This window comes from Ambystoma mexicanum, chromosome 12 (assembly GCF_040938575.1).
Source record: "Ambystoma mexicanum isolate Mex_15411 chromosome 12, UKY_AmexF1_1, whole genome shotgun sequence".
Lineage (NCBI taxonomy): Eukaryota > Metazoa > Chordata > Amphibia > Caudata > Ambystomatidae > Ambystoma > Ambystoma mexicanum.
Window position 1 is genome coordinate 130,462,700 of NC_090936.1, and position 26,461 is coordinate 130,489,160.

General features: G+C 49.2%; 1 protein-coding gene across 6 annotated transcripts in view; it reads left to right on the top strand.

Annotated features, from left to right (window-relative positions):
* Nucleotides 1-26,461, top strand: part of ARHGAP8 (Rho GTPase activating protein 8) — a 664,042-nt gene that overhangs the window by 397,691 nt on the left and 239,890 nt on the right. For all 6 annotated transcript variants that reach the window (XM_069628159.1, XM_069628161.1, XM_069628162.1 and 3 more), the window contains one exon: nucleotides 4,496-4,582. In XM_069628159.1, the coding sequence (XP_069484260.1) occupies nucleotides 4,496-4,582 (87 nt within the window). The remainder of the gene's footprint in view (nucleotides 1-4,495; nucleotides 4,583-26,461) is intronic.

A 26,461-nucleotide genomic window follows, 5' to 3' on the forward strand; every position in this document is an offset into this window, starting at 1 on the left:
AGGAACTAATGTCCGGATCCAAAGTGCCAAGTCTTCCAATGGGAAAATTCCATAATCTTCAAAATGATGCTCTAATGTCCAAGTCCCTAGTCTTACCCAGCCCTAGAGAACAGCATCCAGATCTCATCTGTGGTCACTTGAGGGTTTGCTTCGTAGGTGAGCCATGGTCTCCCCATGGCCATAGGCCGATATCATACCAAGACATCGAAGAACATTGCTGCAAATATCAAAACATTGAATCTTTTTTATAAGGAATTTTAACACAGTTCATCGAAAAAATAGATGGTGGTTGGGGTATTAATTAAGGCGGGGAGATGCTAACATTTATTTTCAATGAACTGTGTTTAACGTGAAAAGAAAATTCGTTGTTTAGTGATTCGTAGTGATTTTTTGGATGTTTTGAGGTTGATCATCAGAGGTTACTATCCTAGGCTCCTAGAGGTTTCCGTACCAAAACCTATCAGCAAGTGCTTATTCTCCCTTGTTGGGCGGGGAGGGGATACCTTGCCAGTAGGACATGCCACCACCCACACCATCCATGCAGAGGTGCTCGTCATACTGAAGTTATTCTAACCCTCCAGCCAAGTGTCACCTTGCGGTTCCATATGTTAAAATCGCTGCAAAAATGGCCGTGGATGCAAAATATCGCGGCAAAAAGGCTGTGGTTTTGCGGCCGCAATCCATGTAAAGGATGCGGGGGACACCCCCGCAACCCCCAGACCCATTATACCATTTAAGGGAAGCGGGGGACACCCCTGCAACCCATGCTCCCCTTAAATGGTATAATGGGGTACACCTTTACCGGGTCAAACCACAGCATTTCTGCCGCGAGTTTTTGGACAGGCGACATTTTTGCCGCAATTTTATCACTGCATACCTCACCTTCCTGGGCTTGAGCCCACAACAGGCTCTGTTTTTCTCATACTCTGGATTACTGGCTCCTTCCGGAGTCTGGGTAATAACCCCCAGCTGGCTAGCAGATCTGTTCTCCTCCTGGCAGCGACAGGCTTATGTAAGGATTTTGATTGTAGCCCCCAGCAGACTCGCAACACATCTCTTATGTAAGGTCTGCCCTTTACCAGAGTCTGGGGTACAGACCCCAGCATGCTGTCCATATAATTCTCTCCTAGCTGAATGACTCATCTCATGGAAAGAGCTGTAGCTCCTTCTTTACCAGCCCTTTAGGTACTGTATAGCTCCCTGTTCCCCTTTTAATACTTCTCTGTTCCCCCTAAAGTGCCCAGTAAGAAGAGGGACTGGCCCGGCAATCTAAAGATTAGGGCTGCTCTGTGTAAATAGGAGGGTATTCTTGCTCGCCTGTTCTCTACCTGGTGTTTGTTCTTCCACTGGTGGCCCCTCGTCCTCCTATCACCCAATTATTTCTCAGGACGTGAACCGAGGGTTTAAAACCAGAGTCCACCTTCTTGAGGTCAGGCAAAAGGGGGCTCTGCGGGTCAATACTGTTCTGTTATGATATGGCATTTGTAACACGCCTATGCACAAGTGTAACAAGGCGCGAAGAGGCAAGGGAAGGGGAACAGAGGGAGACCGAGACAACGATCTTACTAGGCCAGGTGACATTGAGATCGCGCAAGTGGAGGGGAAAAGTGTCAGGGGAAAGCGGAGGGGGCACTGCTGTACATGGGATAACAACGAGGCAAGGTAGGGGGAACAGCTAATTTAAATGTTGCTAATTACAGTTGGGTTGGGCGGTTAGGCTTTTGGGGTTTCCCATGTACCACACCCCAGGGATCACATTTTCTAGCAGGCGGCTTGTTCTGCACCCCAGAGTCTCCCAATACTCCCCCACAACCCCACCTAATGCCACAGCGTAATGTAAAGTAGGGATTGTTCTAGTAGTAGGATCTGTATAAAAAGGATTATATTTCATGATCTTTAAATAAAACTTGCATGCATCCAATGGAAGGCACATTAGTGCACATTTTAGTCGGGCCTTTCAAACTGATTGCCACGCATGCGCCACTTCTCTTTGCCTTTGTCGAGTTCGGGATAGGCAATCCATCTCGCCTGTTTCACGGAAATTCGTTCGGGTGATTTACTACTTTACCGTTAGATGTTGCTTATGTTTGTGACCCTAAACCTAGCACAGCAGAAAACTACCCCCCAAAAATCATGTTCAAAATTCAATAAGTCCAAACACAAGTGGCCCCTTAGAAGGGTGCAATACTTAGCGTAACTAGCTTGCGGACAAGGCTGAAACCCCAAAGTATCAAAGATAAACTCGACTGCGATGATTGGGCTCGTATCAATTTTTCTTAGGTCATGTAGTCCTTCTGACAAAAGCACTGTTACAAGGGAGCAGCAAGTGCAGCACTCCTGCTGGCAGGAGCTATGCAATAGGGTATCGTGTCCAAAAAACGAAGGGCAAAACAACGACGTCGAAAACCCTATTTGTTATCGCATTTTTCTGTATTTTTGCACATTTCTTCGAAATAAATATGTGGGGGGGAGGGGTTGGGTTAGGGAATACGTTAATGTGGGGGTGCTGCAGGAGGTCTCGTCCCGCAGTTACCTTTGAAAGAAAGTGCAAAAAAAGTTTCAAAATTCGAAAACAAAAATGTGTTATCAGGCCTCCGTTTTGTCCGTTATTTTAGCGTAGATCCGTGCAATAGTAATGGAATGTAGATGAGTAATTGGCCTGTTGGGTAGGAGGTAATGAAGGGAGGACAGGACATACTAACAGTGCGGATTGTTACAGCATGTACATTCATGAATTGTTTTACTACGATCGAATTCATGTTTGCAGTTATGTACAATTGGGAACCGAAAGTGCGAAGGATGAGGAGGGCTAGTGGGGAAACGATGATAAGGAGTGCCCCCCGGGGCTAGCGAGGTGCAGCCTGAAGACCGGTTTGAAAGCTAAAATAGCGGAGATGTCCTTTTGTATCAGGAGGGTGCGGCGTCGAGTTCTGTGGGAGAGGACCAGAAGGTTAAAGAGCAGAGATGTTGGGGAGCAGCGGGGTTTAAGAAGGGCGTTCGAGAACAGAGTGCAGTGTGGTGCACATCTGGAAATAGACGCAACCAGACGGGGAAAGTGAAGCTCATGCATAGGTTTGAAGTCTGTGAGGAGAAATGTGAAGATGGAGCGCGGAGAACCTGCCAGCATGCAGGTGGTGGGCAGAGATGGGGCGGGAGCAGTGGAGCGCATAGAGTGGTTAAGTTGCACAGCTTGCCCCTTTTAGTGGGGCCAAGGAGCAGTGGGCCGGTTGCTGCAGTCATCACTTCTCCTGAGCAGAGAGGTAGCCCTTAGCATGTTGGCAGAGCGGTAGTGCATGCAGTGGGGTTCAGTCCTGAGGAAGTAGCATTAGGGATTATGAAGGGGGGAAGCTGGAGTTCACTGTTTTAAGAGAACCCCTAGGGTGGGAACCTTGGCTGTAGGTGTCAAGAGGTCAGGGGTAAAATAAGGGAGGGAGGGGGGCAAGAGGCTTGATGTAAATACATTTTGTTTTTGATGTATTGCAACATGAAACCCCAAAGAGCCATCCAGTGACGAATACAAGATGGACGGAAGTGCACGTGGATAATTCAGGGGTAATGTGGGGGGGAAAAGCAAAGAAAATCTGGGTTGTATATGCAGACAGTGTAGCTTTCAGCATGACCATTTATTTCCCAACCAGACAAATGGCTCAATGGCGGTCTGATGATGAGTTGTGTATCACTTGTCAGTACCCATTTAGCCTGGCAGTTAGGTAATGTGCGATGCTTGCTTTTCTAGCACTCGCGAGACGTCACTAAAAACGTGATCCCCCAAGCGATTTCCATTGCCAGCATAACCCTACTGCATATCGGAGCTGTAACTGTGTGTTATCCAAATTGTGAATAATCTGTATCTATCTAGTTGATAGGACCACGTCGATAGATTGTGCGTCGTCTGCGGGGTTTCCTGAAGGCATGCAACAGTGTACAGAACTGGCTTCTGGAGGCTGCAAGCTAAAGCCTTTATCCAAAAGCCATGAACAAGTGTGCAAAATGTCCTGCTTTTGTTAAAGGAATTACAGATCCGACACGTGTTCATATTAAAAAAAAAAACTCGCACACGAATTAAAGAGAAGAAAATGGAATGTTTGGCTTCATTTTATTACCAGCGGCTTCTAAAAGTGTTTTTAAAAATCGTCTGATCCTCCAGATATAAAAAAAAGTTATCCCTCCTTGATGTTTCTATAATAGCCAGCTTCAAATACACCAGGATAATGGAAGCAGATGGTATGTGTGACGGGGACACTCAGAAAGGCAGTGCTATGCAGCTATTATGTGTTCGTAAAGAGCCCAGGCATTGGGCAGAAATGTAATTGCAGTGTCCGCGTTTGATCATATCCACCAAGATTCTGGCGCGACTGCGACAGTGCGCCATATAATTTCCCCCTTCTCATCCACCTTTCTATGGAATAGATTTTTCCTCCTGCGAATCTATAATTTGTCCGCGAAGAAGCCGCTATGCATTCACTCACAGCTACTGTTTTGTTCTCTTTCTTAGGTACAAGAAAAATCTGAAGGCGCTCTACGTGGTCCATCCGACCAATTTCATTAAAGTACTCTGGAATATCTTCAAGCCTCTTATAAGGTGGGTGCTGCCTTAATGCTAGCCTACAGTCATTGACCAGGACACTGAGCTAACTGCATCGCTAAAAAAGCAGCCAATCGCAACACAGGCCTAGCTTGCATTCTAGAATGCTCTTCACTCATAAATGGCCTCTGCAGGAAGCGCGCTCAGTTATATATTTTTTAAAAAAAGGTCTGTGATGAATGCGAGGGATTGTGCACCGCTAACTCAATTTTCCTATTTGACCTGATTTTATTGGATCATGCCGTCTTCTAAATGCCCTGTATATCAAAGGTAATTCACTGAATTGCTGACAATTTGGGGAGGCTACTTGTGCAGCACTACCTCGTTCTCCTGATTTCAGTTTGGGCATTGATAATAATGATATTAATTATAATTCTATCATATTATTGTAATATAATAATTACAAATTGTGTCGTTATAATAATGGTGATGGTGATCGCTGACTTGTTCTGAGGCTTCCTCTGCACCCATCTTTATTGCCTTTCTTCCGTGTACCCGGTCGTGCACTCGGTCTTTACAGAATTTTACTGTGTGCCTTACAAATCAATAAATCAAATAATTAGAACTTGGTATGTAGCACTTGCTGCCACGGTTTTGCCCTTTCGTAGTGCCATGACTAAACTGTATGCAGCATTTCCACCTCCTAAAGATGTCAGGCTGAATCGGCCTTGCCGAGATCCAAGCGTGCATCCTGCAGCTTGCCCAGCCCGCTCTGCAGTGCTTCACTTGCTAGACTAGTATCTTGTATCCATTTTCAGCTGGTTTTTGTACTACGTGGTTTACTCTTACCTCAGACCAAGGGATCAACAAAGTGCTGGTTCACCAAAACAGCAGTACAAAAACAGTACTCGCTATGCACGACATCATGGTGTGAATAAGGAGCACCAGATCGTCAATATTGGTGCAGAAGGCCCAAGGACAACTGAAAACGCATGCAATATCAGTTTAAGTCAAGTATCCTAGTCCAGAGTTCTACTGTGTGACCGCTCGTAGTCTGGTTGAGTCTTACTTTTACTTTCGTTTGGCACTCTGGTGTCCAGTTTGGGCCCCTGTCAGTCTTTGGACCCAGGACCACAAGCCTCTCGAATCCCTCAGCCCAGATACCCATGTTGCTTCCCAGGTCGGGGCCTGCAGGCTTGGTTTTATTGTTCTCCAGCATGGGGTCTGGCATGGATTCACATGCTCATGAATATTCCCCGTCGTCAGGCTGGGAATCCTCGGTAAAGAAAAAACCAGTATCAGTTTCGTTTCTGATCTGTCTTTCGTAGTAGTAACCAATCACTGGTCTCTGCGTCATACTGACCACAGCCAATGACTGCCCTCTACCTAAGCACCGCCTCTGGCAGCCATCTTCAGATTTTTACCGCACGTTCATGTGTTGGGATCCTCGTGCTATTGCTCTCGAGCGTTAGTGCTATTTTTTCACGTTTTTTCTCAAAAACTTCGTTTTTTCGGTCAAAAGAGCCTCAAGCTCCACCGACTCTCCATCCGATCAACGGGGACCCGTGTCGGATTCGTCTGCGCCCCTCAAGGGTGAAGATTTCGTCGAGCTACGCTTTTGGAGAACTCCAGAAGTTTCTCAGGCCCGGACATGGCCCAGGAGAAGGGAAGCTCGACGCCCGGAAAGCTGTTCAGGATCTGCCCTGGATGCCAGCTGCAGAACGTCTTTAAGGAGGACGAACACTCCTTTTGTCTCTACTGCTTACATGAGGACAAGACGCACGTGGAGAAGGACTGTGCGTTTTGAGGCCATATGTCGGAGCGGACCATGAAGGACCGCCATCAACGTCTCGCCAACTGGCTGGAAGGGAAGAGCCCGTCAGGCGAGAAGAAGAGGAAGAAATCCGAGCGGTCTTCTAAGACCTTTGAGGACGCCCCGGCGACGGGGGTCCAACACAAGGCCAAGCACCGTGAGTCCGCTGGCACCGGGAGCGCCGAACGGTCGGGCTCTACGGGCGCCAGGCAGGGCGCACCCTCCCCGGCACCTTCAGCCACGAGCCAACGCTCTGGGTCGGGTAAGAGGAAGGGCGAGCACCCGGCGAAGCTCCTGGAGAGGCCCCGGTCGACCTCGGAGGCCCCATCGGAGGGGGAGCGAGGCAGTGTCCCCCCCCTCAAGGATAAGGCGGTGAGCGCACCTAAGGTGGTGAAGGCCTTAATCCATCTGGCCAAGCCCTCTATCGATACTGTCGCGGCGGCCCTGGCTCAGCCTGTAGAGGCTACACCAGTGGTGGCGACCTCGGGGCTCAGAGTCTCCCTGCCACCTCGGAGGGAGTCCTCTTTTGTGCCCATCGATAGGACCCCCGTGAAATCCCCGGCGGGGAAGAAAAAGGGGGGGCAGGGCGTCGTCGTAGATTCAGCCTCAACCTCGGAGGAGGAGCTGATTGAGGTCTTAAGCCACGGCCTTGGCGTGGAAGAAGACCGGCCCGTCGGGATGGATCCCGACGCAGGTGACGACGACATCGTCGAGGGTGCCGACGGGGCCCCTGATCGCCCATCGGATTCCCCTCTGCCAGCGCCGCAAGACAACTCGGCGGCCATTTTGTTGGCTATACAGTCCTTATGTTCAGAGATAAGGACGAGACTACCGTTGCCGACGGAGGAACCTCTCACGTCGGGGGATCCGGGACCTTCTGGTGCTCCCCTGCCCAAGAAAAGAAGGATTCACCCTCCACCTCCTTTTCAGCCGTCGCGCCCCGTCCAGCCCTCCTCCCCGTCCACCCGAGGGGATGATACGGGGACTGACACGGCAGCGACGGGTACGGACGACGAGGTATACGACGAGGATCTACCGTCGTCACCTCCCACCAGGGCTTCTCCGCCCGACGAGATTGGATCGTTCCACTCCATGATCGCCAGGGCATCCGAGCTTTTCCAACTCTGCCCTGAGGAGAAGAAAAAGGAAGGATTCCTTTATCAACGGCGCGAGGCCAAGAGGAAGACGGTCCTCGCGGTGCCTCTACTGGACGACATTTGGGATGAGGGCCTCGCCCTCCTCAAGAACCCTTCCACGACGCCAGCTAGAAGAGACCGAGAGACCGGTACGAGAAGAAGTACCGGGTCCCGGACGCGGCCCCCCTGTGCCTCCGGGCGCAGCCTACCCCGGACTCCGTCGTCCCCGCGGCGGCCAGGAAGAAAGCGGGGGGGTGCGGCCTCCACATCGACTTCCCCACCGGACGGCGAGGGAAAGAAATTGGACGCTATGGGACGCAGGGTCATCTCGTCTGCAGCGACGACGATTAAAGCGGCCAACGCCTTGGCTATCGTGGCCCGCTACGACAGGGAGCTATGGTACAAACTGGCTCCCCTGCTGGACTTCCTACCGGACGACAAGACACTATTGCGACGGACATCGCCGACACTGGGTTTCGCCAGTTGGGCAACGGCGTGTGCCTTAGGCGGCGTGGATGGCTCAAGGCTACGGACTTCCGTCAAGACGTACAGACCAGAGTCCTGGACATGCCGTTCGATGGGAACAACCTGTTTGGGAAAACAGTGGACGATTCCCTTCAGGCCATTAAAGCGGACACTGAGACGGCCCGGGCCCTTGGGGTTCTGCAGCAACGACGGACGTCCTTTCGGAGCAGCGGAGGCAAGGGCGCCTCCAAAGGTTCCGGCGGCGGTTTCTCCACCTACCGTCAAGCGGCCCGCTCGTCGTCTCAGGAGGCCTACAGAAGACGAGGCAAGTCTGGCGGACCCCGCCGTCGTCGCCAAGGAGGTCAAGGCGGCAAACCCTCGTCGAAACAGGATTGAACCGGCCGTGGGGTCGGGCCCCCACCGAAGCACCCCGGTGGGAGGCCGGCTGGCGAGCTTCGTCAGCGTGTGGGAGTCCATCTCCACCGACCGTTGGGTGCTGGACGCCTTAGCCCGGGGCCACGCGCTCGAGTTTCAAAGAAGGTGCCCGCGCGTCCCCCCCGTGGCCAGGAAAGAGCTTCACGTCCCTCAGCTTCTCCTGGAGGTAAAGGCGATGCTCAGGAAGGGCGCCATCGAACTCGTCCCAAAGAGGCTTCGGGGCTCCGGAGTTTACTAGAGATACTTCTTCGTGAATAAGAAGACGGGAGGATGGCGCCCCATCCTAGACCTGCGACGTCTGAACAAGTTCATCAAGGCACAGAAGTTCCGGATGGTCACCCTCCAGCACGTCCTGGGGCAGCTGGAGGAAGGAGACTTCCTGTCGTCGTTGGATTTGGAGGATGCCTAGTTCCATATTCCCATCCTAAAGGGGCACCGAAAATTCCTCAGGTTTGTGGTCCAAGGGCGTCACTACCAGTTCAAAGCCCTCCCCTTCGGACTACGGTCGGCACCCAGGGTATTCACCAAGTGCCTTGCACCGGTGGCGGCGCAGCTGCGCCGCGAGGGGATCCACGTCTACCCCTACCTGGACGACTGGCTCATCCGAGCCAAGACGAGGGAGCTCGCCGTGGAGCACACGGCAAGGACCGTCCAACTTCTCACGGACCTGGGATTCTCCGTGAACTACGCCAAGTCCCACCTGGTACCCGCGCAAAACGCACTGTTTCTGGGAGCGAAGCTCGACACAGTGTCCCTTCTGGCCTCCCCGTCGGAGGAAAGGACCAGGTCCATCCTGGGCAAGGTACAGCGGATGTTGGTTTCCGACGCGGCCAAGGTGAGGTCCATCAAGTCCCTCCTCGGAATGATGTCTTCTTGCATCTACCTCATTCCCATGTGCAGGCTCCGGATGCGCCCGTTGCAGGAGTTCCTGGACGCGCGCTGGATCCAAACGACGGGCGGCTTCGAGGAGAGGATCACACTCGACGAGAGTTTCCGCCGAGCGGTCCGGTGGTGGGGCAACCGCGCGCATCTGACGGCGGGCATGGACTTCCAGACCCCAGACCACCAGGAGACAGTGACCACGGATGCCTCCCTGGAAGGGTGGGGAGCGCACACCGAAAATCTGCACGCGAGAGGCCTTTGGCTCCCGACGGAGAAGTCCCTCCATATCAACGTCCTGGAGCTCCGTGCAGTGTTCTGGGCCCTCAGGTCCTTCCTTCCGTCCCTCAAGGGCAAGGTGGTGAGGATCTTCACCGACAACACCACCACCATGTTTTACATCAGGAAACAGGGCGGAACCAGGTCCCCAGCGCTGTCCAAGGAGGCGCAGGACCTGTGGCATTGGGCCGTCGCCCAAAGGATGTTTCTGGTGCCGTTTCATCTGGCAGGGATAAAAAACACCATCGCTGACTCACTCAGCAGGGAGCTGCGCTCGTGCCACGAGTGGGAACTACGGCAGGATCTAGTGGATCGCCTCTTCCGACGGTGGGGCACACCCCAGATCGACCTGTTCGCGACGGCGACGAACTCCAAGTGCCGGAGGTTCGCCAGCAGGTTTCCCCAGGCGAGGAGCATGGGCGATGCTTTCTCGTTCCCCTGGGAGGGCCTGTTCCTCTACGCGTTCCCTCCTTTGCCACTGCTAATCCGGCTCGTCAACCAGCTCAAGAGGTCACGGTGCAGGATGATCCTCGTTGCACCTGCGTGGCCGAGGCAGATATGGTTCCCGGACCTTCTGGACTTGTCAGCGTCCCCGCCAATCAAGCTGCCGGTGGACGTGGATCTACTCTCCAGGGAAGGAGGCGCCATCCTCCACCACGACCCGAAATCGCTGAACTTGCAGGCCTGGCTCCTGCAGCGCTAGAGTTTGGAGGATACGACATACCGGCCGACTGCAGAGAGGTTCTTGCAAAGGCCAGGGCGTCCTCGACTCTTAAATGCTACGGACACAAATGGAAGAGGTTCTCTGTCTGGTGCCACGCACAGAAGATTAACCCTCTACGGATTACGGCTCCCCAGGTACTGCCGTACCTGCTGACGCTGGCCAAAGCTGGACTGGCACACGCGTCCATCAAGATTCATCTTGCTGCGATCTCCCGATACACCAGAACCACGGGCCGGACGTCCTTGTGGTCTCATCGTCTGGTGAAAGAGTTCATGAAGGGACTGTTCAGATCGTTCCCGCTGGTGAAGGCGCCGGCCCCGGCGTGGGAGCTCACCGTGGTGCTGACCAAGCTCATGGGACCTCCGTTCGAGCCTCTGCACTCAGCCCCGTTGAAGTTTCTGTCGTGGAAAACAGCGTTTCTTGTGGCCATCACCTCCGCACGACGGGTGGGAGAGATCCAGGCCCTTTCCTGCAAGGCCCCGTACTTGACTTTTCACGACACGAGGGTAGTGCTCAGGACGCACCCCTCCTTCATGCCCAAGGTACCGTCGGACTTCCATCTCAACGAACCCTTGGTGTTGCCTGTGTTCTTCCCGTCGCCTTCGTCGCCGGCTGAGAGGACTTTGCACTCGCTGGATGTGGCTAGAGCGCTGAAGTTCTACGTGGACCGCACGAAGTGTTTTCGGAAGACGTCACAACTCTTTGTGAACTTTGGACCTGTCAATCAGGGGAAGGCTCTCTCAAAGGCTTCCATTTCCAGATGGCTCTCCGGCTGTATCATGTATTGTCATCGGTTGGCAAACCGACCGCTGCCTGGCCGTCCGAGAGCCCATTCCACCAGAGCGATCGCAGCTACCACGGCGTTCCTTTCTGGTGTGCCCCTGCTGGACATATGCAGGGCTGCTACGTGGAGGTCGACGCACACCTTCACGAAATTCTACTGCGTCGATCGGGATTCCAGGGAGGAGTCCAGGGTCGGCCAAGCAGTGCTGCGCAACCTGTTCGCCTGAGGTGAGCCTGGTGAGGAGGTAAGATGCTTAATGTTGAGTTTGCTGTACTGCTTAATGTTGAGCCTTTGCCACCTCCCGTGGTTGTGCATGTGTGTACTGCTATGTATTCTTTATTCATGAGCATGTGAATCCATGCCAGACCCCATGCTGGAGAAGGAACAAGTTACTTACCTGTAACTGTTGTTCTCCAGCATGGGTCTGGCATGGATTCACATGCGAACCCTCCCGCCTACCCCTCTGCGGCTCTTCACTTGGTCATACTGCCACTTCACGTGCTTCCAAATCTGAAGATGGCTGCCAGAGGGGGTGCTTAGGTAGAGGGCAGTCATTGGCTGTGGTCAGTATGACGCAGAGACCAGTGATTGGTTACTACTACGAAAGACAGATCAGAAACGAAACTGATACTGGTTTTTTCTTTACCGAGGATTCCCAGCCTGACGACGGGGAATATTCATGAGCATGTGAATCCATGCCAGACCCATGCTGGAGAACAACAGTTACAGGTAAGTAACTTGTTCCTTATTTGACATCTTATCAATTGTGGATCCTCTGAACCTGGCACATGTTGGTAGTTCTCCTTGTTCCACCCCAACCACCTCCCCCTCCACTCTCCTACGGTATCCTCTTGCTGTCCTCTACTCTCCTGGTCTCTACCTCCTTCGATGCAATGCTCCCCCTTCTCTCGCCTTGTTTCTCCACTCTCTGGAACTTCCTCTCTTCACTTGCTTCCTTCCTCCCATCTTTTCCTCTTTGCCTCATCCAATGTTTTCTTTTCCTGTCTCACTCCTCATTCCTCTTCACTCTGTCTGCACAACTCTGTGCTGTCCCCTCATCTCCAAACTCGCAGACCCTCTTTCAACTCAGGCCCCCTATTATGCCTCTGACCTACCCAGCCAGTAATGATGGCTCTAAATGCCACAGTAGAGACACCTGTGCTCTGTCACTAATCTGGTCATGTGATTGAGTGAGGGTCACTATTATCTGTGTTAGGGATTGTTGCTCTGTGCCGCCACTGGCAATGACATAACATGGTTTGATGATCCCTTGTGTCCCCTCCGCCTCCCCCTTTGGTGCTGCAAGGACCCAAGCCCCTTGGTTATTGAAGTGTCGCTTTCCATATGTTGATAGATTTGTTGATTACTCTAATCATGGTTGATAATTGGTTAAGGCCATGGGCAGTCTACCATATTCCTCAAGAAGTTTTGGCAACGCTTAGCGGGAGGGCTCTCCCAATCCCCATAGTCCACCACCCCACTTCCCCAATGGGACTCGTACATCCCCCTACTTCCCATCCGGCCTTGCCAAGTCTCCTCTTGAATGGGAAGGAGATGACGACTAGGAGTCCGCAGCAGGCTCAAACGTTAGAATCAATTTCTTCTCTGAAGGGGGCTTACCTAATGATGTTCCCTTTCCGTTAAATGACCATTTAATTCCTGACATTAACTATGATATCAAATCTGAAAATATTGGTGATTAATCTGAGGGGATAGTAGGGTACAGAGGGGGCACCACGAGTTGATCTCTTGCTGTAAAACCTTACGTAGGCAAACGGGCAAGAACATTTACTACAGTGGATGCCATCCAGGGGCTTTCTTGGCTAAAGCCTTTTGGCAAATAATTTTTATTGCATATTGCAATAGCATATAGTGCTATAAACCAGTTCATAAAAGGGGAACTTAAATACCCTGTATTAAACACTCCATCCATTTAGGAGATACCCAATAGTCTCCTTTATATACAGTAGATGCTGATAACTCTTGATCAGTAGCAACAAACATTATTTGTAATACTACCAGTTCTCTCCATAATTGTGTATTTAGCATAAGAGGAAAACATTTACAAATGTAATGCACAACTCACAATTTGCATCAACTACGCATTCATTATCCCCACAACCTTGTTTCTAATGCTTTCCATCCATTTGGACAAAAGAAACATAACACATTGTGTGCATTATTTTCTGCATCGGTCACATCAATAATCATCCTCTCCGCATTACTCTACAAATTCATTGAACCTCTGCAAAGACTGCTGTCTATAGTAGTCTTCCATGGAAGGGAGCCACTCTTCTTCTTTCCCTCAGTTGTGATTCATTTAACATGCGCCTTCATTTCTCCATTTCATGTATATCTCAAGTCTTAACCTTTATGGGGATAGAGAGCCATTTCCAAACTGATACCAGACATGGTCTTGCAGCTATCAAGACTGTACATCTGTCCTCCTCCGCTGTTGGTAATCCAAACAAAAACAGCAGAGGATCCATTTTCCTAGACACCCCCCTCTCCATGTTTAATCCGCGACAAATCTTTGGTCCTGTATATCTGGCCTGGCTTACATCTCCACTATATGTCCCTATATCCTATATCCGACGGTCGACCACATCGTCTTGCACATACAGAATTTGCATTACGAAACATTTTGAAAAGTTATTGCCAAGAACATTGCCACCTGAGCAACAGCATTATCCAATGCATTTTGTACTGAGATGCTATCAAAGTCTTGTCTCGCCATATTTATTTCCTCACTGCTGTCTAATAATTATCAATTTACCGGTTTTGGTTTTTATCCATACTTTATAAATATTTTCTATTAGGCCTTTCCTACCCACATACCTGTGGAGGAGCTTTTTGAAAGGGGTCAAATCTCTACCAGGCTGATCACCCCATCTAGAGTCTGTTTAAACTCACTACCGCTATAAATATGAGAAAAAAGAGCAGAAACAAGTGAATTTCATGCGGCTTAAGGTTCCTGTATGTATTATCTCCCAGCCCTTACTAACCCTGCCTCATACAATGCTTGAAATCAGATTGCTGAATCCTGTCCCGAATAGGGGTACCCACATACAACTTAAAGATGATGGCTAAGTTGAAAGCACGGTTTCCTTCCTTTCCCAACAAGTATCCCACAATACTGAGATTACTAAATGGTAATGGTGTCTGCTGAGTGAAAGCCATATGAACTCTGCCAATGTTTCCCTTAATTATCACGCAGGTGGTCCACTATCACGCTCGGTTGAACCACACAATAGTACTCCCTAAAGTATGGGAATCCCCCCTCCTCCTTCCTTCGGAAACACCAATACATTATAAGCAACAATGGACTTCTTACTGTTACGCAATCTTAATGTGTGGGGTAACCTTTGCTGTTTCCCTATTATCTTTCAGTCTAATTGCCCGCTTGCTTTGTGGGACTCAATCAAACTCCGGGTCTCTGTTAACATTAAATCTCCTGCAAGCACCACATGGCCTTCTGCACTACTTATCACCAACTCAGTGCCTTTTATATAAAGGCTGCTAAACCTTGATCAGGCCCTCAATCACTAAATCACCCTACATTCCTTTCACCAGTATTATTTGTCCCCTATGTCTTTAACCAGCAAGACCTCAAAGCAGGAAGGAATGACCTCACTTTTTTGTAAGATCTTCAAAATCGATTTCTCCTCCTTTACTATAATGGGCCTCCTGTACAAATAATGTTGGAACATAATGCTTCGTGGTAATGGCCCAAAATGTCGCCCTCATAATTTCAATGGCTGAAATTCCAACTTTTTTTTAGCACCCACCCTTACACCACATATTTATATATGTGGGGGGGTATGTGATATTATAGTAATATGGGGCACTTGTGGGGGGTCTCCCCACGTATGTATGTGGTGTAAAAGGGGTTAAAAAATAAGTGTTTAAAAAGTCAGCATTTTTCGGCTGTTGGAATTATGGGAGTCGCAGTGATCACATAGATCCCGCTTATTGAACTCTGTTGCCAGCTATTAACGTTTACGTGGTGAGTTCAAACACTTCGCATTAATGCTAGGAACCTTTATGCCCTATAAAGGATCTACCACTTTAGCACAGTAGCAAAATCTCTCCACAAGGTACCACTCCCTCCCACAAACTCTTATGCATCTGGAAAACAAGGTCATATACCCTCTCCCAACTTTCCCAATTTGTGCCAAATAAACCTCCCACTATTACGGTACCCTAGAGTTTGCCAGCCCTTCAACTTCTCTCTCATGACGCCCAGATATATCTGTGGCACCAAATCACAACACAGCTCCCCTTGTGCTCTACTAATCCGACTACTTGGATTGATTAACCTATACTGTTTTGGCACTCAAACCCTAAAGTAAATATTTTTAATATACTCAATTAAAACATTAACCTACTCCCTCACCCTCCACCCCCTCAAGTCTCCAAGGAACGTCAGCATAACAAACACTCTTTTACAAATATGCATAACTTGTTTGGTGTAGGATTGTTCACCTTACGAAACTTCCTTGTGGCAAACCTCTTTTTCGTTGTTACTCCTTGTGATTTCATTGTGTCTGCATCAACTGGTGTGCCTGATCTTTCTTGCAGATTTCCTTTGCCATCTTTCGCCTTAATCTCTTGCACTACTTGTAATATTTCTCACACTCACCCCCAGATTCAAACATTAAGAAGAAGGGGTAGCCTCATCAATGTGTGATTTCTTTTCCTGTTAGCCATGTAGTCTGGGATTTGCATTCCTTGCGTTTTGCCAAGTTCCATGTAAAGAGATCCTGCAAAATACTTACCTTGGCATCTTCGTATTCAATCCAATGCATTTTCTTAGCTTTCTTCAGCAGATCTTCTGATAAGTGGCATTTGGCAACTATGGGATGTGACCCTTTAGGTGTGCCACTGACTAGTGGGCTCTGTCAAGCAGAAAGTGTTTACCCCCTATTTCCTTCTAGAGAATGTTTACAAGATCTCTTACAATGAGCTCTACTTTAGGTGTCGCACCATCCTTCTCCTAGGCACCCCCTAGACACATGTATCATCCGCTGTCATCTGGTCAATTGTTTAGGGATGGCACCTGGTTACTGGGCTGGGGGAGGTTGGAGCTGGGGCTTCAGGGTAGGGGGGCTATGGGTGGACTGGGCGGCACCCAAGTATGTGAGTCAGCAGTTGGGGACCGTAGGGTTTTAAGCCTAGGGGAAGGGGCATTGGAACTGAAGACAGGTTGGGCATGGGTGCAGAAGGTGCGAAGGATGGTTCCTGGTTACTGGGGGGGCGGGGCAGGAGCTGTGGCTTCTGGGTCAGGTGACAAGATGGGGTTGGGCGGTGTGTAAAGTAGACACCAATGTAGCTGGTGTGCGGGGCAGCCCAGAGTAAAGGAAAGGGTGGTAAGGCTGATATGTGGGGTCGCTGGCAAGGGTCGGAGTATGGGGGTGCAAAGGATGGCAGCAGGTGCACAGGACAGCACCCAGCGCACAGCCAATGGTGAGGGCATTGTATTTGTATTTGTTTTTTTGTATTTTTTTATTATTTATATCGCGCACCGAACCCTGAGGTAACTGGGCGCTGTAAAAGACGCAACAGAACTCAGACAGAAGGTATCCAGCGAAAGAAGTGTTTTATGAGCCGTGAAAGTTTGCAAGACGGAAGGGAAGCAACATCAATTTCTCCGGCAAAGGCTTAACTTGACTAAGGGGGGGCATGCCCATATGGCATTTTGGGGGTGCAGAACAAGGGTGTGTAAACATATTTAGGGTTTAGGGGCAGCCGTTGTAGGTTCTTCTCACTAGCGAGGTTGCTGGAGAATTTTGTACAATGGGAACAGAGGAGTTTGTGTCAGAAGATAGGAGTAGAACAGGTCTTCATTCAATGATTCCTGTCTGTGCCGGGTAGGTATAAAGTGAGGGGTGGAGTTCGGGGGGAGGCTCAAGGGTTTGTGGAGGGCATGCTGATATACATGGGAGGAAAACTGAAGGACAGGCTGTTAAGATGGATTTCTGAACTCTGTCCTGGAGGGGCAGAGGTTCAGAAGGCCAGCCTAGTTTTTTGGAACAGGGTAACTTCTGGGCAAGCCAGACCAATCAGGGTAGTGATGGCGGCGGTCAAGACTAGGTCTCAAGAGGGCTGAGGGTGACGGAAAGCCCGCAATGAGCACACAAAGCAAGGACGCTTACAAATTACTCCAGACAGGTGTTATATTAAAAATATAGACAGATTTATTACAAGGCCTTTGTAACATCAACCATAGTAAAGAATCACGGTAAAACTCCCATAAACCAACACATCACAAGCAATACAATATATATACAAGACCAAGGGGTCTAAGGAATTAGAAACACGAAATATGCAGACCACCTAGATGGGGAGGAAAACAGGCAGTGCAAGTAATCGTTAGACCCAGTTCGACATCAGAGGCCACCTAACTAGAAGGAAGTCCAAGCCCTACCAAGAGTGGAGCCTTGTGCTCAAAAGTACCTGCACACGCGGGTGCCAATGGGCAAAGGGGAGTCTCTTCAGGGAAATCAGGCAGTTCAGAGAGGTGAACAAAACGATGATGAACAGATCCCCGCTACTCAAGCGCGGCCTCCACTTGTGGGCAGAAGCAGGGCACGAGTGCGGAAAAGGGTTGCTGTTTACGACAGCGATGGAAAGCCACAGGCTCCTGCGGGAGGGCGACCGGTTAGGGTATTGACTACTCTCCGGAGATGCGATCAGCAGGATGTCTCAACGCCGTGTAGATTCCACAACAGCAGGAGTCCGGGTCGAGGGTGTCCCAAATGCAGCGAACACGCACAGGATTGTTACCACAGCATGGCAACTCGGCAACCGCGTGTACTCCGGTCCCAAAGCACACGTCTCACTTCAGACCTGGGAACGCCAAGTGTACGAATCGTGTGAGAGTGCCGAGGACACGGGATTAGCAGTAAGTCAGACGGCGGTGACAGAGCAAGGTTCCTGTGTAGGCTGGTCAGTCCACTGCATGGCCCAGGGACGCTTCCGAAGGCTTACGTACAGGATTTGGTGACGATGCCGAGAATAGTTGTTCCCACTATTCTAAAGGGAGAAGCGCATTTGCAGACCTTCTCGTTCGATCATGGGCGAGTGGTCTCGCAGGACGACAGCAGTGCAGGGTGCCAAACCTTCAGCGGGTCACCAGCGATTCCTCGACTCAGCTTCTTAGTTGCAGGATACTTGGCTCGTTATCCTTTGTTTGTGAGAACTCAGGAGATCGACATGGTAGTGGGGTTTTCAGCCTCCTCTTATCCAGAGTTCCCTTCGCGCCAAAACGGAGAGGGCCCAATGGGAGATCCGCTTACAAACACTCACAACATATGTGGACCTATCATGGACCATGGTGGTCCCAGGCATTCAGGACACTCTAGACTCTCTGGCACCCAGGATGTGTATTGGGAACAGACATCCCTACACACATCCTGGTGGCACACACAAGGCATGCAGAAGCCTGCGAAAGCGTTGTGTTTCACGGGAAAGTGCAAGACCAAATAAGGACTGCCCCGGGTCGGCTCGACCTGGGGGAAGGTGAAGGGGCAAGACGGTCAGCGGACAGGACAAAAACCTCGTGGCATGGCCATTTTGGAGGCCAGGCCACCCATTTGGGACAAACGCAGGAAGCGCGGTTAACATAGCAAAAAGGGGTTCAAAACACAAAGAAACGATAGCTGCCACCAGTCCTGTCCGTGACACACTTGCCCATTTCGTGATAAGTTCAGCGAGAGTTTCTAGGGCCATTGGCATGACTAGAGCCCCAAGAGCGTGATAATGTAAGTTACAGTGCACTCTTGTTTCATGTTGCTCAAAAGCTGCAACATGACGAAAGGACTAAGGGAAACAAAGTCTCCCGGTACTGACTGTCTTAAGAGCATGTCAGTTTCCCCGTAAGAATGGAGCGAAAGCCCAGAGGGGAGTGGCGGAAGGCTGCGCTTCTCTGGCAAAGTCTAGATCAGGGTGTAAAACAGCAAAAAGTTTGGGGGTTGCCACATGGAAGAAAAATTACCTACAATTATGAAATCTTTCCTAGCACAGTCCATGGTGTGTGCGCACACAGGGTCGGAGTTGTGGGCGCAGTTGTGGGGGCGGTTATGTGTACTAGGTTTCTCCGGCAGCCTCTGGGTAAGGATATGGTAGTGGATTCGGAAGTCGGTTGGGTCTAGGGCATCCAAATTATTTGCAAGAAGATCGTGTCATATGAATGAATTTCTCAGGATAGCGGGGGCTGTACTTGCTGCACCAGAGGTACAGCGGACGCCTTGGGATAAGCATCTTTGGCAAAGAGGTTGGGAAAGTAGTCTTGCAAGGGCTTAGCAGAGAGGGGGCGAGTACCACTGTGGATATTGAGATGTGTGCCAGTCAAAATGCCAAAAGAGTCTGAGTTGACAGTTGAGAGAAGGTTGGCGTGGGAGCATTGGAGGTACATGAGTTGGCGTGTGGGGCCAAGCATGCAAGAAAGGTTTACTGTAAGGATTTTGTCGGAGGTGCGTTGAGCAGTGCAGGAGATGGAATGGGGTTGGAGGAGTATGTAAGGAAAGGGGCATTGGGGACGAGTTTTTGCTTTCTTCCGTGAGTATGTCAGGCAGGGGGGCTTGAGTTAAAGGAAGGGACATGAAGATATGAACGGTCGTCCAGGGTAAGGGTACTTTTGGGACGCTGGTAGGTAGGTTGGAGAGCACTAAGGCAACTTGGTGGTGGTGATGTTGGGGCATGCGACGTAGATGTTTCTTTTAAGTGGGGTTCAGGGTGTTGGATTGGATTTGTTGGTATGGAGCCGTGGTCTGACTGGTGGCAAGTTTTGGAGGGCGTTGCGGGAAGGATTGTAGGAGTTTGGTGACGAGGAGGCTAGCAGTGGGAACACATTGGTTTAGAGCACAGGTGGCATCAGGAAGAGGGGCCGGGAATTGAGCGGGAAAGAGAGAAAAAAGACACTGGAATTGTGAGTTATAAGGGGTGTATGAGAAAGTTGAGATGCGGGAGGGAGAGGTTGTCACAAACAAGGAGGAGGCCTCACTGTTTTTGTTCCTTTCACAGATTCTGGCAGATGATGGGGAAGAAAGATGAAGAGATTTCTAGACTAGATGGAATTATATTGATAATGACGTATCGGTGAAGGGATTTGAGTTAAGAAGATGAAGATGGAGTAAGCTTTGGCCAATGGGGTAATTATGAAGATGGGGTGTGCAGTGCCAGTGGTAATGTCTAGTGAAATGGGCAGGGAAGGAAGAGGCTAGTGTGATGCATGCTGAGGGAATGAATTGGTGAAGGAACAAGGACTGGCACTCATTAAAGAAATGAAGGTAGTCATTATGATCTTGAAGATGCTGTGGCAGGTTTTTGTTATACTCTATGGCGTTGCTGCCCCGAAGGATGTGTTGTGGTGCAGTGAAGGCGGAAGTGGTTGGAAGAACATGGAAGAGATAGAATAAGGAAATTGACAAGTTCAGCAAAGTGGTGGGAGGTACACGTACTATCAGAGGTCAACAAAGTGGGCCAGAACTAAAGACCACAATTTTCCCTTTTAGGGGAAATCGGTCATGGTTCCCTTACTTTGTGACCCAGAGCACCGTTGCAGGACAGCAGTGAAGAACACTTTTATCTATTTTGTAACTTCTCCCCTACTGGGCCTGGGCCTTGCTGTTACCACTCCAGTGTCACACCATGGTACGCAATCTTGCAGGTTCTGGGTTGCTCTTGTTAATTCGTATAGATTGCATGGGACGTAGCACTCATTGCCGAGCAGTCACAAATCCCTGCTCGGCACTGATCTGTGTCCTCTACAATTAATCACGGATTTCCGCAGGCATGGACAGGTAATGAGCTGGGTTGTGTGATGATAGCCTTAGGCGTGTCCCTTAAGAGGAGGGAAAGGTGGGTGATTGGAAGGGGGAGGCTGCTTACAGCTGCATGCTGTTGGGGACAGTGACCAACTAATGGCGATTATTTAAATGCATTTTCTTTTGTTGTGTTCTCGTCTGTCTTGATAGTACTGTTGTAAACACAGCAGTGTGGGGTGGAATGGAGAAAAGGAAGGTATGGTGTTTGAATTGTGGGAGGTTGGGTATGGGGTCGATGAGGAGCGCAGAGGGAGCTGAGAGGGAGTAGAAGGGGGCGGGACAGGAGATATTCCACTACTTTCTTATATTTTTACACTTCGACTACAGGGTACTACTCCATTGAGGTATATGTTAGGAGGTAATAAACCTGTTCAGGGAAGACTGGGTACATCTCTCTATGATGTGGATTGAGTAATTTGCCTTAGTTATCAGCATGTTGGTGTGGTGGAAAGTTTGAAGGACAAGGGATGGGAAGTTTAGACGAGAAGAAAGTTGTGGGGCAGAAAGAACACCCCTGTCGGGTGGTTTTTCTGGTTGTTGGGCACACGGCCAGTAAAGTTAGTTGAAGTTGAAGAGTTATGGCGTTAAAGAGGGTGGTTAGTGCTGTTCGGACAGACAGGCTAACATGGGGATACGAGAAAGGGGAAGAGGATGGGTTTTGGCTCTATGAGAGGAGATGGAAAAAGTTGGACAAGATGTTAGGAAGTTGAAGGGGGAGGGAATATTTGAAGAGAGGGGAGATGGGGTGGATGCTTGTGTGTTCATGGGTTGCTTAGTCTGGAAGGCCAAAGAGCCAGGTAGTGATTGTAAGCTTTGGCCTGTCACATTAAAGCTACGTTTTCTACTTATGCCGAGTCTGGGTATTTTGTGCCGTTTAGCCCAGTGGAGGGAAGGCAGTGTCCTTGGGTCTATGGCATCCATTTTGAACAGCTTAACCTGGCGCCTGCAATTAAATATGCTCACACTTGATTTTAATGCCTTTAATATTGTGAGCTATGTGCACCTGTCTCCTCCAATTGTTGTTGCAATGTCTTGGCTCCATCAGGGGAAGTTGTCAGTATTACTTGGGTGGGAAGGCTTTTTCCACCACTTTGGAGATTTACATCTCAATATCAACACCTAGATTCCATTCCTCAAATCCTGCCTTTGAGATAATTTCTTTAGCCAGACCCCTTACTTTAGTGTCTTACAAGTCTGAGGCGTTGCAGAGTTGTATTGTCTAAATGAATGAATGAACGCAACCCTCCACTGTAGTATATTTTAAGCATCCTCATCTCTAAATTCTACATGCTGGGTCCTGAAGGCACAGAAAAGGGTGGTAGATGAAAGCGACCATTTTGATTGCTATTCTACTTAACTACTTGAAGCATCACATTTCACAGATAAATCGGTTATCGTCAATAACATTTCTCGTCCGAGCCGGCTCGAGGCATGGGCAGCCTGTGCGGTGGCGTGGGGCCCCACTGTCAGGGGGGCACCGCAGGCACCAGTGCCTGTCTTGACTGTACCAAGTAACATTATTTTAAAGAGGGACTGTGCTGCTTCCTTGGGCGATTTCTGCTCTTTTCGGGTTGTCCAGGTGTGGCCACGGTGCCGAGGGTGTCGCCTCCCAAGCCCGTGCGATGCTCTTAAGACAAATGCCCCCCTCCGAGCAGCCCCTCAAAAGCTGAAGGGAGGTGAAGGCAGAACCAAAGAGGAAGGTCTTGAGGTGCTTCCGGAACCAGAGAGGTTTCTCCTCGAGTTTTAGTGTGGCAGGGGGGCTGTTCCAGAGGGAGGCCCCAGCCGAAGACAGAGATCGACCCCCCAGCTTGTTTCTTTGAAAAATGACTGACCCTCAGGGAGTTGGAGGTAGAGGAGCGGAGAGCTCGAGTGGGGGCGGTATTTGCGGAGGGATAGAGGAAGGTATGTTGGACCCAGGCCCCAGAAAGCCTTGTGGACAATGCAGAGGGTTTTGAATTTAATTCTTACATCCACAGGGGGCCAATGGAGAGATTTCAGAGCTGGAGAGATACCATCCCAGGGTTTGAGGCCAAGGACAAGTCTTGCAGTCCTGTTCTGGATAAGCTTCAGAGGGCGGAGAGTAGAGGTAGGTAGATTTAGAAAGAGGCTGTTGAATAGTCCAAACTAGAGAGAACCAGAGCTTGGGAGACAGTGAGCTTCTAGGAGAAGGAGAGGAAAGGAAGAGTACCTCTGAGGAGGTGCAGTAGGAAGTTTGACTTTTTTGAGACATCAGCGATGTGGTCGGAGAAGGAAAGTGTGGACTCAAAGATGACCCCGAAGTTCTTAGCCTCACAGGTGGGGATGGGAGAAGGGCCAAGGGAGGCCGGCCAGATTGTGAGGCGAAAGGATGGTGATGGTGTGCCTATGAGGGGGATCTCCGTCTTGCTGGCATTCAGACATGGATGGACCTGTTTTGACAAGGCTTTCATAGATCGGACTTGTCTAGGGAGAAAAGAGGAAAGGATGAGAAGGAGGATGGAGGGAAGGCAGAAGGAGGGTAAGCAGGTACAGACGGGGAGAGGAGGAGACGGTGGACAGGATGTCCTGGGTTTTTGAGATTAAGTGAGAGGCAAGGGCATCGCAAAGAGCCTGGGAGGCAAGAGGAGGGGGACAGACTGAAGCAGGGTTGGCCAGCTCCTTGCAGATTTGGAAGAGTTCAGCCGAGTTGTTAGATGCTGCATAGACACTGGCTTGAATGTGGACTCTCTTCTTGGTATGGACAGAGTCGGTATTGTCTTTGGAGAAGGCGGCAGGCCAATTTGTCATAGGATGAACAGGAATCCCTCCGTTGTCTCTCAGCCGCCCTACACTTACTTTTTATATTTTCATCACACCCTATACAAAGCATATATTTGTCAAACAATGAAACACAACCAGGTTACATTTTCACCCGTTACCTCTTATTATGAGACTAAGTCTTGAAAGTACATTTTCAAGACTCAAACGCCTTTTTTGACTTCTGCTGAATTGCATTCTGTTATTTGTAGTCTACCATTCAAGATGGGGGAGAATAATGCCACAATTGTACACTTTTTGCCTAACCTGTTTCTATAAGGATTTATATATTTGTGTGAATACCTTACTATGGTTTGTGTACTTTAAAATGGAGTACTGTTGGTACCCAAAATTGGGGGTGACAGGAAAAGATGACCGGGCAAGGGAGTCATTTATATATGCCCAGGATGTGGTAAGACGTTGCAATCCTTGAGAGGTTATTTTCCCTCATTGTGGCCGTATGTTGCTTTTCAGGGCACAAGTAGAGTATACATGTGGGTAGGCACACTTTTTCAGAGGATGGACAGTACCCCGCTTGGGTGTTTTTGAGGCTGGCAAACTGGCTCAATTTTGGCTCCAAGGATTTCACACAGGTTGTCATGTTCCAAGTACAGACGCTTCCCCACAAGACCACATAAGTGTCATCACAACACAAGACTCTAAAGGGGATTTTGTTTTCCCAGGAATATTTCACTATAGATTGTTTGGGTCAAAAAGTGGGTACCTTTTACATTTTGCCAGCGTAGTTATTGGAACATGTCCCCTCTCATGTCATTTTTTTAAGTGTTGATTAATGAGGCAATAAGCCCCGAGATGGCGGGCCATTACCGCCCAAGGTAATGCCCCGCCGCCGAGGAGCTTATTGCCATTAGTACCCTCGGCCCGTTGCGCTGCGAGACGTTTTGCGGTTTCCGTGGCGGCCATAGTAAACAAAGAAAATGGCCACCATGGAAGGGGAGAAGGCAGTATGTGTAGTCCTATCTATCTTTCCATGGTGGCCATTCACTTACATTGAGAAAAAAAAAGTAAACACAAAAAATGGCAACCTTGGAAAAGGGAGGAGGGGCTAGGTGTGGTCCCTTCTCCCTTTCCATGGTCAACTGGGGAAAAAAAAGAGGTGCGTAACAGTGTATCCGGTGCATGATGGTGCGTTCATGGGATTACACTGTGGTATGGCTCGGAAACTAGCCAATCCACATGAAGTGTATCCCGTGGATTTGCTGCGCCAGGTGCTTATGTTTTTTAAATGCACTTGGGGAAAGGTCAATTTAACCAAATTTGTATATTTCCCTTTAAGATATGTTCACTTATTTATAGGTGCCAGCTTTTGATTTTCATTGTGGGGGCGCATTTTGCAGCAGGAATACAAAAAAAAAGAACATATGATTAACAGGAAGGTATAAACATAACACCTCAGCAACAGTCACCCAAACTCTCAGTTGCCATTACAGCACCCTGCTATAGGATGCCCTGCTTCCCCATTCAAGTCCTGCACCCCACCAAACAGTGTTGGCATGCTCACCTCCTCCAAAGAAGGTTCAGGGGGTACATTGATGAGGCCCTGTTCCATTTTGGAGTGAGCAGTACTTGAACATTTTGCAAACTGCATATACATATGCCACCAACCCTGAACCCAGCAGAAGAGGTATGCAGTGATTATGTGGAATCCAAAATAACGAATCCAATTACAACTAATCCAAAATAACGAATCCAATTACAACTAATCCAAAATAACGAATCCAATTACAAATAATCCGAAATAACTAATTCCAAAAGAACGAATTTGGGAAAAAAAAATCAGAATGGGGTTGGGTGTAGGACTAGTGGTTTTGTGGGAAAAGTATTGGGAACAAAAAAAGTGGGGGATTTAAGGGAGGAAAACAACGAAAAAGGAATTTATTTTGTAATTAGTTATGTTGGTATTAGTTGTAATAGGATTAGTTATTTTGTGATTCTACATAATTGCATGCAACTGCAGGAGAAGAATGAGAAATCCTGCCTCACCCAATGATTTAGAGGAGCACGGCACTCCGGATTTATTGTTCATTTTTGGTTGCCCCAATGAAAATACTGTGTAGAACCTCCAGAGGGGCAAAATGACCCTCTTGCACCCTTTAATCAAGGAGAATGGGTGCAACTGCCCCCTCTGGCCCTGTGTACTCAGCTCTTGTGTATATTGTCGAGCACCCAACTTTTCCTTAGGACTTGAACCCTGTTGATTTTGTTAACGCTTGTATAAAGATCTCCACAATTGCTTACTCTACTGCCTCAAGACCTCTCGGGTAATAAATGGGCTCTATCGCATTATAAGGCAACCTGTTGTATACGCAACCTGCCCTTTTAGCCCCTGGCCAAATCCCTACCCTGATGTGACATCCCTGGAACCTGAGTTTATTTCTTTTGACGATTAAAGCAATCATGGTCTGTAACTGCTCATATAAAAGCATATTGCTAGTTTGGACAACATGGCCAAATAAATACACAAAAATAAAAACAATTTGACTTCTGAAAAAACAGCAGTTGGCAAAACACAATCACCATATTTTTGCAGTGCCTTCCACGGTCAAATGGTGTTTTCAACACAAATTTTCTAAAATGCCTTTTGCAAATAAAATTTCTATACATTACATCTGGGAAGAGATTTGTTAAAGTACCCGAATTGCAGACTGGTCTCAAATCCCGGCTTCTCCACTTAATCACAGTGTGTGCTCCCGTGCACATCCTTCTATTTTACTATACCTTATCTGCCAAAATTTGAAGTGCCTACAAGGTGTTCAGCTCACACTGTCTGCTACTTCAAAATAAAGCCTCACTCCTGA